This window comes from Solea senegalensis, linkage group LG6 (assembly GCF_019176455.1).
Source record: "Solea senegalensis isolate Sse05_10M linkage group LG6, IFAPA_SoseM_1, whole genome shotgun sequence".
Classification (NCBI taxonomy): domain Eukaryota; kingdom Metazoa; phylum Chordata; class Actinopteri; order Pleuronectiformes; family Soleidae; genus Solea; species Solea senegalensis.
Window position 1 is genome coordinate 3,289,411 of NC_058026.1, and position 13,992 is coordinate 3,303,402.

The 13,992-nt window shown below is 42.6% G+C and overlaps 1 protein-coding gene across 1 annotated transcript; it reads left to right on the forward strand.

Moving 5' to 3' along the window:
• The first annotated feature begins 1,034 nt into the window (after nt 1-1,034).
• Nucleotides 1,035-7,974, forward strand: LOC122770644 (protein phosphatase 1 regulatory subunit 29-like). Its single transcript, XM_044027612.1, has 4 exons — nt 1,035-1,389; nt 2,416-2,565; nt 2,977-3,965; nt 4,380-7,974. The coding sequence occupies exons 1-4, from the start codon at nt 1,195-1,197 to the stop codon at nt 5,977-5,979; spliced, it is 2,934 nt and encodes a 977-aa protein (XP_043883547.1). The 5' UTR covers nt 1,035-1,194; the 3' UTR covers nt 5,980-7,974.
• The last annotated feature ends 6,018 nt before the right edge of the window (nt 7,975-13,992 follow it).

Sequence of the window (13,992 nt, forward strand, 5' to 3'; positions counted from 1 at the left end):
GAAAATGCATGCAGGACACATTTTAATACTTAAAGCTGTCTTTAACTTGCGATCGACCGATTCTCTCAGGATGAATGTTAGCGCCAGGTGTGAAAGGGGCCTAAGAAGAGTCGATTACTCAGTAGTTCTTATTACCAATTCCCTGTCATTCATATTGCGGCTCAATAACTTTTCCCTGCGAGCGAATCAAAACTTTGGAAACAAATTAAGAGTTGCCGCTGTGGTGATGAGATACATAATATTTTACGCTGGATTAGAGCCTAATCCATAGTTAATCCCCTGAGAAAGGTAAATGTCTAAATGTCAGCTACTGTCCTGTTAAAACATGCAAATTACAACAGCTCTCCTCTGTTTTCCCACTTAGCCAGCCTCCCCTGTTTTCACCCCTATACAAATACATTTTGTTATTGTTTCATTCTGTACCTCAAAGTTGAAACAATAGAGCTTGTAAATGGTGACAAAAACACAAAAGAAAATCCTCTCTCTCTTATTTTTTTCATTTTTATTGGTGCATCATGTGCTAATGTGTGGACAGATGTGTGGCTGTGATTTTCATGTTCATAATTATGGAACATGAAAAGCGGAAAACACTCTGAAAAGCAAAGTCACAAAGTGTTTGTGTGGGCTTGATTAAGACATAATTAAATAATAGTGTCAGTTAATGGATTTATTAATGTGGTGCATTACCTAATAGGGATTGGGTACTAGATTCATGCATCTTTTTTGTTTTTTATTATGATTTTACAAATTCAAAACCATCTGTGGATGTGCAACATCATTTTCTGCCACTTGTTAATCAGTCACTAACGTTCATTCCCTCTCTTTCTCTCTTTGTATGTGTTTTGTATATAGGTCTTCTTCCTGTCTTTGAGAGTGACACCTCCACATCTGTGCTGTCAAGATTGACAACCGTTTGTCCGAGGCCATGAGTGACAGTTGGGGTGACAGTGTCCAAAACCCGTTGATGTGGAACACCTAAGATGGGGACAGGATTTGCCAACATGCTGCACGCTCAGCTCTAAAAGTCTTGAATACATCCGTCTGTTTACCTTTCGCTCGACGTACATTTTGTCTACCTGCACCTGACCTGCAGCACGTCCTGACATCAAACCCCTGCTTGCTGCCTTCTTTTCCTCCGCTCCTTTCTGTTCCTCCTTTCAAGTGAGACGACCGCAAACACTTCTCATCCTAACCATGGCCAGAAGACTTTGTTTGTCCTCCCCCCATTTCCTCTCTCTTATGCTCCCTGTGCTGTTGCTCCTCCACCTGCCTGGCGAGGTGCAAGGCGACTGCTGGCTAATAGAGGGGGATAAAGGCTATGTTTGGCTGGCTATCTGCAGCCAGAACCAGCCTCCATACGAGACCATCCCCCAGCACATTAACAGCACGGTCAGTATGAGCCCATCTATGCATCGGCCCTTTTAAACCACCACAGCCACTTCTATAAATGCCGCCATGCACTTCGGCGATGATGGTGTCAGATAAGGTGCACATGCCATTAATCACGACACAGACCCTCGCAAAGCTGCAACTGAATATAATGCGGTTCCGTCAGTATACTCTCCATATGGTTTATTGTGATTCTACGTTGGCTGTGGTTACAGTACGACAATGATATATATATATATATGTGTATATATATATATATATATATATATATATATATATATATATATATATAGATATACATATGTATATCTATATATATAGATATACATACATATATATTTTTTTTTTACTTTATAGATAATAAAATGGAATGTTCATGTTAACCAATATAGTTACAAGGTTACATTTATACGACTAATGAGGGTGAAAGCAGGAGCACTTGTGGCGTAATTGCTATGCTGTTAAATTGTTAGTAATAAACTGATCGCTGGCTATCTTGAGGCAGTTATAATTACTGTAAAAGGTGTATAGCATTTATAGCAAACAAGAAAACCTCACTTAAGGTCCTGAATGAGTCCATGTGGCATTGTTGCATCTCACGAGAGCAAGATTGGACCTCTTAATCCACATCATATCTTCAACATTCTCAGAAAAGCTTAATCAGCAAATGTTTTTTTCTTCAGCAAATTGTTCGCTTTTTGATAGTGGCTTGATGTTGTATTTAATTTGCAGAATAAATTACTTAAAATTGAAAATTTCAATTAAAAAACCCATTGGCGAAGTTAACATACAACTCCATTCCACTCTCAGAAGGGATGCTCATTTGCCAGGAAGCAGACTTTGAGCAGCTAATTTTGTCCAGAAGTATTAACTGGGTAAAGAAATTTGATGTCAAACCGCCATGTTTGGAGGCGCAATATGCTGTTGGCAACTATTTTTGGCATAAAAAGTAAAGGTTCCTGCTCTACGGCTGCCAGCAGATGCAATGCATCACCTGAAAGTCATTTGCTCTTCTGTCCCTCTTAGGTTCATGACCTGAGGCTGAATGAGAACAAACTCAAGGCTGTGCTCTTTACCTCCATGTATCGCTTCACGAACCTTACTGACCTCAATCTAACCAAGAATGAGATCAGCTACATCGAGGACGGAGCCTTCGCTGGACAGGCCAACCTACAGGTGTGGAGCAGAGAAAAAAAAAATTCTGTTCACATGTTTTTAATTATGTTTCATTTAAAATGAAGTTCCTTGAGTTTTTGTGTGAGATAAAAAAAAAATCTCACCTTGCCTTCTATTGTTTTGGGATGGCTCAATATCACTTTTTTTTCATATCCGATACAAATATTACAATTTATTAGTATTTACCAGTACCTATATCAGTATGATAGTGATTTTACAAAATTAAATTAATCTGGATTAATTTAATCTGGATTTGGATTTTACGATTTACTTTTTGTGATATCTTGTGATTTTGTTCAGAATTGGGAAGCAGATGCAGATATTAAATATTGTATTGGTTCATCCCTATTAGATATCTATTAATCTAGATATTGAATCATTGACAATTAGTCTTGCTGTGTAAAATTCCAGGTTCTCCAGCTTGGCTACAACAAGCTAACCAACCTGACTGAGGGCATGTTGAGAGGCCTGGGCCGAATGCAGTGCCTCTTCTTGCAACACAACCTCATCGAAGTCATTGCCACCAATGCCTTCTGGGAGTGCCCCAGCCTCAGCAGCCTGGACTTATCGTCCAATAAGTTGGCACGGCTCGAGCCATCTACCTTCACTCTCCTCAACAGGCTTATGGTGTGTGAACTAGCAGGAAACCCATTCCACTGTGGTTGTGACCTCTACAGCTTTCTGTCTTGGCTGGAGGCATTTAACAATGTCACCCACACCTATGACCGTCTCCAGTGTGAAACCCCTCCAGAAATGAACGGATATCCTCTTCTGAGCCCAGTTCCTGGGCAAGGAAGAAGTGCCCTCTATAAGCTTGTGTCCAAGTGTCAAGATGGTGGGACAGGGATGACCGCACAGATACCGGAGCAAGATGGGTCAGGAATGGGTTTGGACAACCCAGACCAAGGTCTTTACCACCAGCCAACAATATCGTCTACTGCTGATCCAACGTATAACCACCAGATCTCTATGAAGGTTCAAACTGTCTCCCTCTACTCAGCTTCACTGCAAGTGCAAATCCCACGGCCGTACAGTAAGATGTATGCACTTTCCCAGTACAACCACACTTTTGTTGCAGACATCAGGCCCCTTAAAAACAAGAAGGAGCTTATTACCGTGGAAAACCTAAAACCACACAGCAACTACACTTTCTGCGTGGCGTCTATGAGCAAATCTCAGCGCTACAACCACACCTGTGTGTCTTTCACCACACGAGCAATGGGACCAGAGGACCTGCGAACCAATCCATCCACAACCACTCACTACATCATGACCATCCTGGGGTGTCTGTTTGGCATGGTCATTGTGCTTGGATTTGTTTATTACTGTCTCAGAAGGCGACGTATTCAGGAAGAGAAGGAGAAGGCTATAAGTGTGAAGAAAACCATTTTGGAGATGAGGTACTGGCCATTTTTGTTAGTGAAAATCTATCTTTGGAATTGATGTATAATGTATTTATTTATTTGGAATAATTGCAATGTCCAGTTGCTTAGTTGTTTTACTTAACTAATTAATTTCCTTTGAATCCTTGAATAGCCTCATTTATACAAACAGCAACACGTTGTCTCAGCATACTCATTCAGGCTATAGGGAATTTTCTTTGTTTTCCTAATTTATTTGACCTTTAATTGAAACAGCACAGACTTTATCATCCCAAGGCTTCTTTGTTAAGACAGGAAAAACACATTTTTACAAAGTAGTCTGTCAAAGTTACAACTGCAGTCGTGACATTTGCAAATTAACATACACAGTATAATGTGAGATAATGAAAATAAATGTATTGATTATTCCAAAGTGATTCTCTCATTCTTCAGATATGGGCCAGAGGCAGCTGCGGCGGTGACTAATGACCCAGGTGCCATGCAGCGCCTCCAGGAGCAGGCTCACCAGCACCATCATTCAGGAGGGGCAGGAGGAAAGCTACCCCAATCTGCCTCCTCCAGCACAGGCATGCTCCACGGATCTACCAACACCAGTTCTTCTCGCCTCTCCTCCTTGCCTCAGGTGGAGAAAATGGCCAGTGCCTTCAATGAGGCAAAAGTCGGCAAGGTCAACTACATGGATGTGAGGACGGCAGGAGTGACAGGGGAAGGGAGGGAGTTAGGGATGCCAGCTGGAGGAGTAGGAGTAGGGGGAGAAGTAGTTGTGGATGTGCAAGGAGGGGCTGAGAATGGGACAGAGGCTGGGGAGGATTCTGACGATGACGACGGCCGTGGCTCAGCATCAGAGATCTCCACTATCGCCAAGGAGGTGGACAAGGTAAACCAGATCATCAACAACTGTATTGATGCCCTCAAGCTGGATGCCTCTGCTAACGCTGTGGCCACGGCTGAAAATGCCAGCTCTCAATCCTCCTCCCAGCCTCCAGCTTCTATCACATCACTCCCCCGCAACCTCCTGCCCCTCTCTCCAGGACACCCTGGAGATCAGATCATGGCCTCCTCCCCAAAGGTGCATCCAAAATCTCAACTCCAGCCACATCCTCAATCACATATTCAGCTTCATCCACATCCTCAGCCCCATCCTCAGCAGCATCTGCAGCAACATTTGCAGCATCCTAAGCTGCATCAGCAACCACATCCACCCTCTATGGCCCCAGTGCCCCTGGTCATGCCCCTGTCTGAGCGGCCTGGTATCAGTGGAGGGGGGTTCCTCTCACCTCCTTACCGTGATCCACCCCCAGCCAATGCAGTGCGGCCCCTTCAGAGGCAGTTGAGTGCAGACACAGCTGTGGTGAAGAACCGTTGTGGTGCCCCTTCTGTAGGATCTGTCAAGGGCACCAGAGTGTTCAGTGTGGATATTCCTGATCAACGTGGTGATCCTCCCAAGTACCCAACAGAAAAGGAAAGCCCTGTCGGTTGTGGTGGAGGAGGAGGAGGTGGTGGAGCAGGGGGTTGCAATGGGAATGGGATGGGAAACATAAATGGTGGTGGGGTGAGTGTGAATGGGAGTGGGATGGGTTGTAATAATGGGAGCGGAGGTGGAGTGGTTGGTCCTGGACAGCAGCAGCACCTTTTGGAGGTTCATCCAGACTACCATAGCTCTGAGCACCGCCACTCCTTTCCTGCACTCTACTATGAGGATGGCAATGAATCACCCTCACCTACCCAAAAGGCCTCATTTCTCAAGCCACTGGGGCGTTCTAAGAGGGATGCCACAGCCACTTACTCCCAGCTCTCACCTTCTCGCCACCACAACTACAACTCTGGATACTCCTCCAGTCCAGAGTATTCATCTGAGAGCACACTGCGGATCTGGGAGCGATTCCGACCTTACAAGAAAAGCCCCAGAGAGGAGGCATCCTATATAGCTGCAGGTCATGCTCTGCGTAAGAAGGTGCAGTTTGCCAAGGATGAGGACCTTCACGATATTTTGGACTACTGGAAGGGGGTTTCTGCACAGCAGAAGCTGTGAGCTGGAGAAGAAATTCAAATGGCAGATTGTGAAGACGGATGCCAACAGCAGACAAAAAAGGGAATAGATATTAATGTAGCAAGACAGAAAAATGATATTTCCTCTGTGGTATCCAGTGACATGGCTCTTGTGGATCTGCTGGGTCCAGAGTTAAAGACGGTTTCTCCGTGGGTTTCTTCTTTTCTTTTGGAATTGATTCTATGAAAATTGATGAACATTTTAAGAGGACTGGCTGCTTTCAGCACAAAACTGAATGATAACTATTCACCAGACTGCCTCACACTGGGCACTTTGGTCCTCACAGGCTTCCACAGACCCACTTCATACACTCTGTGAGCAAAGCAAAAGGTGGTGATAAGCAAGTGTCTACTACCTCATTACTGGCACACTGTAGCTCAGCTATCTCACTAGAGGCAGCCCCATTCGGGACTTAAACCCATCCTTCTCTTCTCTAATCCCATCAAACTGCCATTCACAAAAAAAAATATCATTCCACGGAACCACCAACACCTGCCCTCGTATAGAAGCATCATTTAGCAGTGATAATGAGGAAGCAGGGTGAGGAATTAGGTGCATTTATTTTTTGAGTTTGTGTTCCGACACTTCTGGACATTTTAAGTGATACTTGGCATGCTAATTGGTCTTCATAGCAATTAGCCAGTTTAAGGATAGGTCAGGCATGCTTTGTGTTGAGCATGCTTGTCGTTTTGAAACACCAAAATGCATATTTTCACTATTGTGTGGGCATGTGGGTGAGTATAGTCGCAGTTGGGGAGTATTCCATTATTTTCTTTCGCCTACCATGGCAGCATAGTGGATAGCTCTTAACATATAGATAGCTAGCCAGTTAGTTAGTTTCATGTCACTGCGTTAAGGCTTTGCCCAGCTTGTCTGCCTATCTTGATAGAATCAAGGACACCCATCCTGAAGACCTGCAGGCATTATTTGTCTCCAAGCCCATTCCCTATTTACAGTTAGAGGCAATTTATTTTGATAAGGGAAGCTACCTTGTAGGACATTTACATTTCAATAGCGTTACTCATGGAAATATTACTTTAGGCTGGGTTATGTAGGTTAGCAAAAGACAGGAGGTGACTCAGATATTAAAGAACCCTGTAATCACATTTTGTCTGAAAGGCAGACTGAGAGCAGAATCGAGGGTTACAGTAGTTAAACACACGAGTGCTGAGGACACATGGACGAATATTTCCAAGTGGATATGGATCAGCTCAAGGCAAGACATAATTAAAAAAACAAAATAAAAGAAAAAAATGTCAAATCCTACCTGCACAACACAACCGATTAAAATGGATGGTAAGAGGAAGGGAAGGCCTTAGGGATGTACCCTGCCTCAGTCCGCATGACTCTCCACTTAGTACATACGTATATGACCTTGCACAGCTCTGGGTGGGAGCTTGCCATGGACCAAAGTGCCCCGGGGAGGTTGGATTCAACAAGTTCCAATCACATTCATCATAGATGCTGTTCTGTTCCCAGAGGACAAGGTAGTTCTGACAAGCAAAGAAGTAAGTGACCTACTTAGATTGTGTTTATCTAGATTTAGAATTGGGTTTGAATATGTGTGTCGAAAAAGAATATGCTTCAATCACACAGGAGCAAGGCCTCGTGCTGCAGAAATTAGACAAACATACATGCTGATAAATTTATTTGTATAAGTCTCCATATGAATTATCTCAAAGCTCTTTCGCTCTGAATCACCATCCATGCATATTAATGTCATCCGGCTATCTTTATTTCCTTTTATGCCCACTCGTCCTATCTTTGCCACTGTCACCCTGACCGCTTCTTCTCTGCTGTGATACATCTCAATTGACATGGTATAAATTCTTTTTAAAAGCATGTAATAAATTAATTCCCCTTGGTTTTTCCCTAAGCACAACCTCTGTCTAACTTAATGGGGTATATTAATGAGTAATTTCTGGAGGTTGATGTTGTATTATCATCTCAGGTCAGAAGAGTGTGCTGATGTTATTAACTCTGCCAAAGTGGAAGACTGATTGAAATTAATGACGGGTGCCTTCCAATGCCTATTTTTCTCTCTGTCCCTGCCCTCCCTCATTAGATGCTCACCAGACTCCCTCCCCTTTGTGTTGACTGTAGTAGCTGTCGCAAAAATGAACCTAAAACTGTGGGAAGATGTATGCTTCGCCATGACTGTGCAGGTTATGAGCAGGCCAAGGTGAGCAGGTCTGTGATCTAACCACCCCCTGGGTGTTATCCTTCCTGTTTTGAGTCTGGTTTGTTAGGAAGGACCAGTCTGCCAGGCCCAGAAGTTATGTAGTCCATTCAATTTTCCACTGGGTTTATCCTGATATCATAATTTTGACAGGGTCTGAGTTCACTCTTTGTTTTCCACCAGAAAGTTAATGGGGAAAGCGAAAACAAAGTCGTATGAAGATGAATTCAGACGGACAGCCGAGTAGCTAAGTCAGCTAGTAAGAGATAAATAAGCTTTGAAATAAACAAATACAATTATGTTAATGTGCAAAGAGCATGGACAGATGCACATGCTTCACTGACCTGAGGCGATATTACTAGTCCAACTCTTTTTGAGACACATTTTCTTTGGTCGGTTGCTTTGCAGAACCATTTGTTACAGATGTGGTAATAGTGGCCTTTCCACCAAAGGGACATGTACACACAGCTGCTTAGTAGAACATTCAATAGCAGTACACTTTTTCACTGAAATGCCCTTTGATTGGTCAACATCTCTCATCATGGGCAGAATATCCCTAGGTTTGAGCCTCCAGAAGGTGCAGCTCTCTCTTAAATCACTTGATTTATATTATTTCAAAATGTCATTATGGAATTATTGATCCATGCAGCCAACGATATGTTGCCTACCCCAGCTTTAAATAGCACATTGAGTTTCATTAGAACCTCAGAAACCTCAAGAACCATCAGAACAGCTTTGTAACTTGCTTGAACCGACCATTTAATTAAGCCGTAATGAAAAGCCGTCTGTTTTTATTCTCCCAAACTAGTCAGTGTTTTATTTTTTTTTCCTTTGACATTCTATTGTTTTTCATATTGAGAAATGGCTTTCCCTCTGACCTCCCTATGTCATCAGTGGCAGCCGATCCAATAACCCCACTAGCGCTCACAATGGAATTTTAAAGGCATGTCATTATTCTGCTATCGGATCAATAGAACTTAATTTGGGCAGGTGGACCAAATAAAAAACACACAGCAAATTCCCTTGGGGCCTGCAGCCTCCGTTATTATAAAGCATCCACTTTTCTATTTCGGCCCTTTGTTTAAATTCTACTGGCAGCCCCCCCCCTCCGCATTGAAGAAATGACCAGTTAATTAGTTTTTGAATAGTACCACAGGCTATGCAAGGGTAGAAGCTTTTTAAAAATAATGGCTTCATTTGGAAGAATGGGGAATCGAGCTGACGTTACCTGAACATACCCTCAAGGCCTTTATCTCTAGATGTAAAGAAAAACATTAGCTCAGCTATTAATAAGCACAGTGTGTGGCATAATTTACTTCTCGGAGTATTGCTAATTTCATACTTATATTTAGATCTACATACTGTAATTGGCTTGTTCTCCAAACTTTCATTCTACTTGGCTCTGTCTGTTTTGCTTTGAGGCCCTTATTACTTCAATTCCACCCCTGCTGGCTAAGACTTGCTCCTCTTTTACAGCAAACTTACTCTCCACAATATGACTTCATTTTCAGACGACAGCTAGAGCTTTTAATCTCCCTCCTTTTGAAACAAGTGGCGTCTAACTCCAGTTCTCAGGGGCCAGAATCCACAAGCTGAGACTGACTTATGTACACATAGCATACCTTAGGGATGGCATGCATGTCTTCCCTCAAGTCTGGCCAATTAAAAACAATTATGAATCATTGTGGCACGATCTCTGGCGGCGTCAGGAGGAAGGAAAACAACAGGGAACGATTGGGACATCATGTCTTGTGGCAGTTCCTGAGGAGTAGAGTTAAACCCTTTCTGTCTATACGGCTGTGACACCCAAGAGAACCTTGGGATTGGTGATCAGGCATTGTGACCAAATAAGATTTCTCACACAGTGTGTGTGCAGACAGATGTGATTAACATGTACTTAGGATGGAACAGCTCTGGTGAATAAGCAACAAACTTTTCATTACGCTAAGATGTGGAAGGGTGGTTTCTTTTTGCCTTGGAGTTATCTTGGTTTTTACACTGTTCTGGACTATTTCGCAGACTGCCTCGGGGACTCATTGCTTCACAAGTTTGGTTTCTCATTTCAGTTTTGTAGGCTTTTGAAGTTCAGGCTTATTGAAAAACACAAATCAATAGTCGTGGAAAATAATGGAAGCGTCATTCTGATCGCCTCCCTTTGGAGTTTCAGTTGTGAAGCTTTGGCACAGAAACTAGACATACAATGGCTCCCTGGGACAGGCAACGTCGTCATTTTACTACTGTTTAATTAACCACCTTGAATCCATAGAAGGTCTGCAGTGTAAACATGGGCTTTATTTTAACGCTGTGAACATTAAACCATTGTAAGGATTCCTCTTTAGGCGTTCAGGAGAAAACACAGAAGCATTCCTCTTCCTATCCCCTTATGCCCCTTCCGCCTTCACTATCACCACGTTAATGGACCATGAGAACCAGCGCTGTGAATATAACTTTTTGTCACTTCTCTGGGAATTTAATATTACTATAAGAAGTGGGAGTCTTGGGACAATGAGGAGATATTCAACCTAATGCTCAGAGAATTTCATTTGAACCGAGTTCCCTGATACATTTATCTCCCCTTATGAAATTCTGCCAAACAGAAGAATACATTTACGTTGTAAACATGTAAATTACTATACTTTGTTTTCTTTTTTTTCTTTTTTTTTTATATCAGATACATTTCTGAAGCTGAAGGTTGGTGCGATTTGAAGAGAAGTATTTTTCTGCTACAGTGTTACAGGGTGGGTCAGTCCTGTTTTCTGCTATAGGGCTAAACTGGATTAGCCAGGGCTTTAATGTACAGTCTATTACAGCTACATCCTCTCACTTTCTGTTCCAATTGGAGAGGAGGTATCAGAGATACATAGTTGTATTCCAAATACAATACTAGGGTCACTCTTGAGATTAACTTGTGGTGAGCTGCTGATTCTTTTGGAAGAGCCAAAAGTCCAGGGTGCTTCTTCATATTCAGATTCATATCTCAGGATGTATAGACAGGTCTCTGTGGACTGGCGGACCCTTAATTACTTACACGACGATGCTGCTGGAGGTGTTGTGCTTAAAACGCTCTTCTGTGTGTACAATTACCACCCCCACCCTTCAAAAGCACAGATTTTGTCTGGGTTCATTTACATGGAGCACATCGAACAAGGCAAGACATTATATAAATACTGGATATGAGTGGTTGGTTCGTTTGGTAGTTAGCTGGCCTTTTGTTCTGTTAGCATTAGGAACATGGTTCCTGTTCACAGTTTAAAGCCTGGTTTAATTCACAGCTTGCTTTTGCTAATGAGTTTTGCAAGACATGCATTACCCACTCACATGACACTGGTGGAGCATGTCTCTCTTAACAGTCCGTACTTAGTGAAGCTTTTTTTTGAGATCCGATTCAGTCAAACCGATACAGATACTAAATATCATATATTCTAATATTTACTCATGACTGGAAATCTAGTTGGAGAACTCCAGGCACCTTTAGCCTATCAGAGACCAAGAGGAGTTAACATGGTAAGACACCTGAATTCTGTTGGTTTACGACAGTAAATTCTAAATTAAATCTGGTTTTGTCCGTGGTCACATGTTGATTTCACATCTTTTCAGACCAAACAAGAGGTTTGGAAGAGGTTTGCTCTCAGCAATTATACAAAAATTTAGATTTTTACCCCAATGCTCGTTGGCTCTATGTTAATAAAAAAACTACACAGCAAACTGCAGATGCTATGTTGACCTTGGCCCTGGCTAGTTTCCCCTGGCGCTAAAGCAGAAGCAGGACTGCGATTGAACTGCAAACTTTTTTTGTTTGTCTGTCTGCTGTTGAGGCGTGAGCCGTTGACTTGTTGATTCCTCTGTGGGTTGACCTGATCGCTTGATCACGGGACTCTCCGTCAACCCAAAAAAAGGAGACGTGAAACCATCACAAAACAAAAAAAAAGAAATGGAGGATTATCTACCGGTGGCCAACTGTGACAAACACACTCACACAAACACACACAGACACACACACACACACACGCACAAACATAAATGTAGAGAATTAATGAATATACTGTACGTGTTTGAATAGAGTAGACTTTATACTATATGGACTTGAAATGTGAGAACACACAACATATACTTTCCCATGCCTAACTAGCCTACAGTGCAGCACATAACGCACACACACACTTAAACACACACACACCTTCCCACACACACACACAACATACCATATTTACACCTGCCTACACAAAATATGGACAGAATATTTCTAACCACGTTTACAAATGGTCTTTAAAAAGTGCCCAAATGGCGAGTTCTATTCGCGGACGGAGTGGAACCAAACATCTGTAGAAATGAACCGAACAACCTTCGTGTCTTTTTTTTCTTTCTTTTTTTTATGGTTATTATGATGCATTTACTTTCCTGTATAATTGACTTTTCTGAACGGTTTGTATTTACAGTTCTCATGAACTCGGGTACTGTGTTATCTCTGTGTACGTGAGAATGAAATTGCACATTGTGAAATCCATTTTTACTTTACTGTCTCCTTCTGATCTGTCTGACCGAAAAGAGACAAGTTGGAGCAATTGCATACATTCAATTAGGTGTTATAAAACAAAGAACAACAAAAAAGAAAAAACGTCCTACCACCTTAATCAGATCTGCTCCATAATTTAATGGATTCTTCTTTCAGGTTGTCCCTCCTCTCCCACCAAGTTTAAGGAATTTTTACATTATCCTGCCAACAACACACACCAACAAAGAGCGAAAAACAACCTCCTTTGGCTGAGGTAATGAACTAATAGTTGGGATTTGGTGTTTCTTTTTTTTTTCCTGTCTTCAGTCTGTACTCTCACACACACACACGACGTGAGAGGTGTGTTGAGGAGCTGATAATATGCCTGTCACACACAGGGAAGCTGCTGTCACCACTGGCCTTTTCAAGGACCTTGTTTCTCTGTCCCTCTTACGGAGAGACAGAAAAAAAACAGCAGGACAGTCTGAGTGTGTCCTTTTGGAAGATTGAACTGGCTCTGCTGTGGGAATTGTATCATCCATTGCATATGTGTTGTGTGAGTGTGTGTGTAAGATAGTATGCATGTGTGTGCATTTTATCTGCTTTCAAACAACCTTGTGCTGTCTGGCAACACTGCTCTGCTTGAGTGCATCCTCAACATGAGACAGAGTGGTGTGTGTGTGTGTGTGTGTTTCCTCTTTCTGGACCTTCAGGTATTAACACTGACCTTGTCAGGACCGGTAGTCCTCATGGAGTCAAAAAACATGGTCCTAAAGAGGCATAACCTCATTTCTGTTCATTTTAAGGTTAGGTTCAGGTCAGGGTTTGGCATTAAGTGGTTGTGGTTGAGATTTAGGATAAGGCTTTGTTGAATGGAAGTCAATGGGAGTCCTTATATCGGCACAAACCTTTATGTGTGTGTGTGTGTTGTAGGGATTTTGCTATGAAGCTCTGTTCTGTCGGGGGAGTGACGGCTGAGACTGGGTATCTAAAGCTTTTTTAATTAATCTGCCTCTCAGTCTTCAAGATTCTACAATGAGGCTGTGCTTTTTCACTCACTCGCTGTCACTCACACTCTCTTTCTCACACACACCTCCCACTCTGTCTCTCGCCTGCGCTCATGCCCTGTCACACGAGTGGAGGTTGTAATTGCATGCTGCTCGTTTCACACACACTCATAATTTGCACGTTCACACTCGGAATTCCGAACAATCAGCCAAACACATGGATTTCATGTCACACCATTGTGCACACATGCGGTTTCACCACGACAGTTACAGCACATGCCTACTCATGCATGCAGAACATAGTCACACACACACAC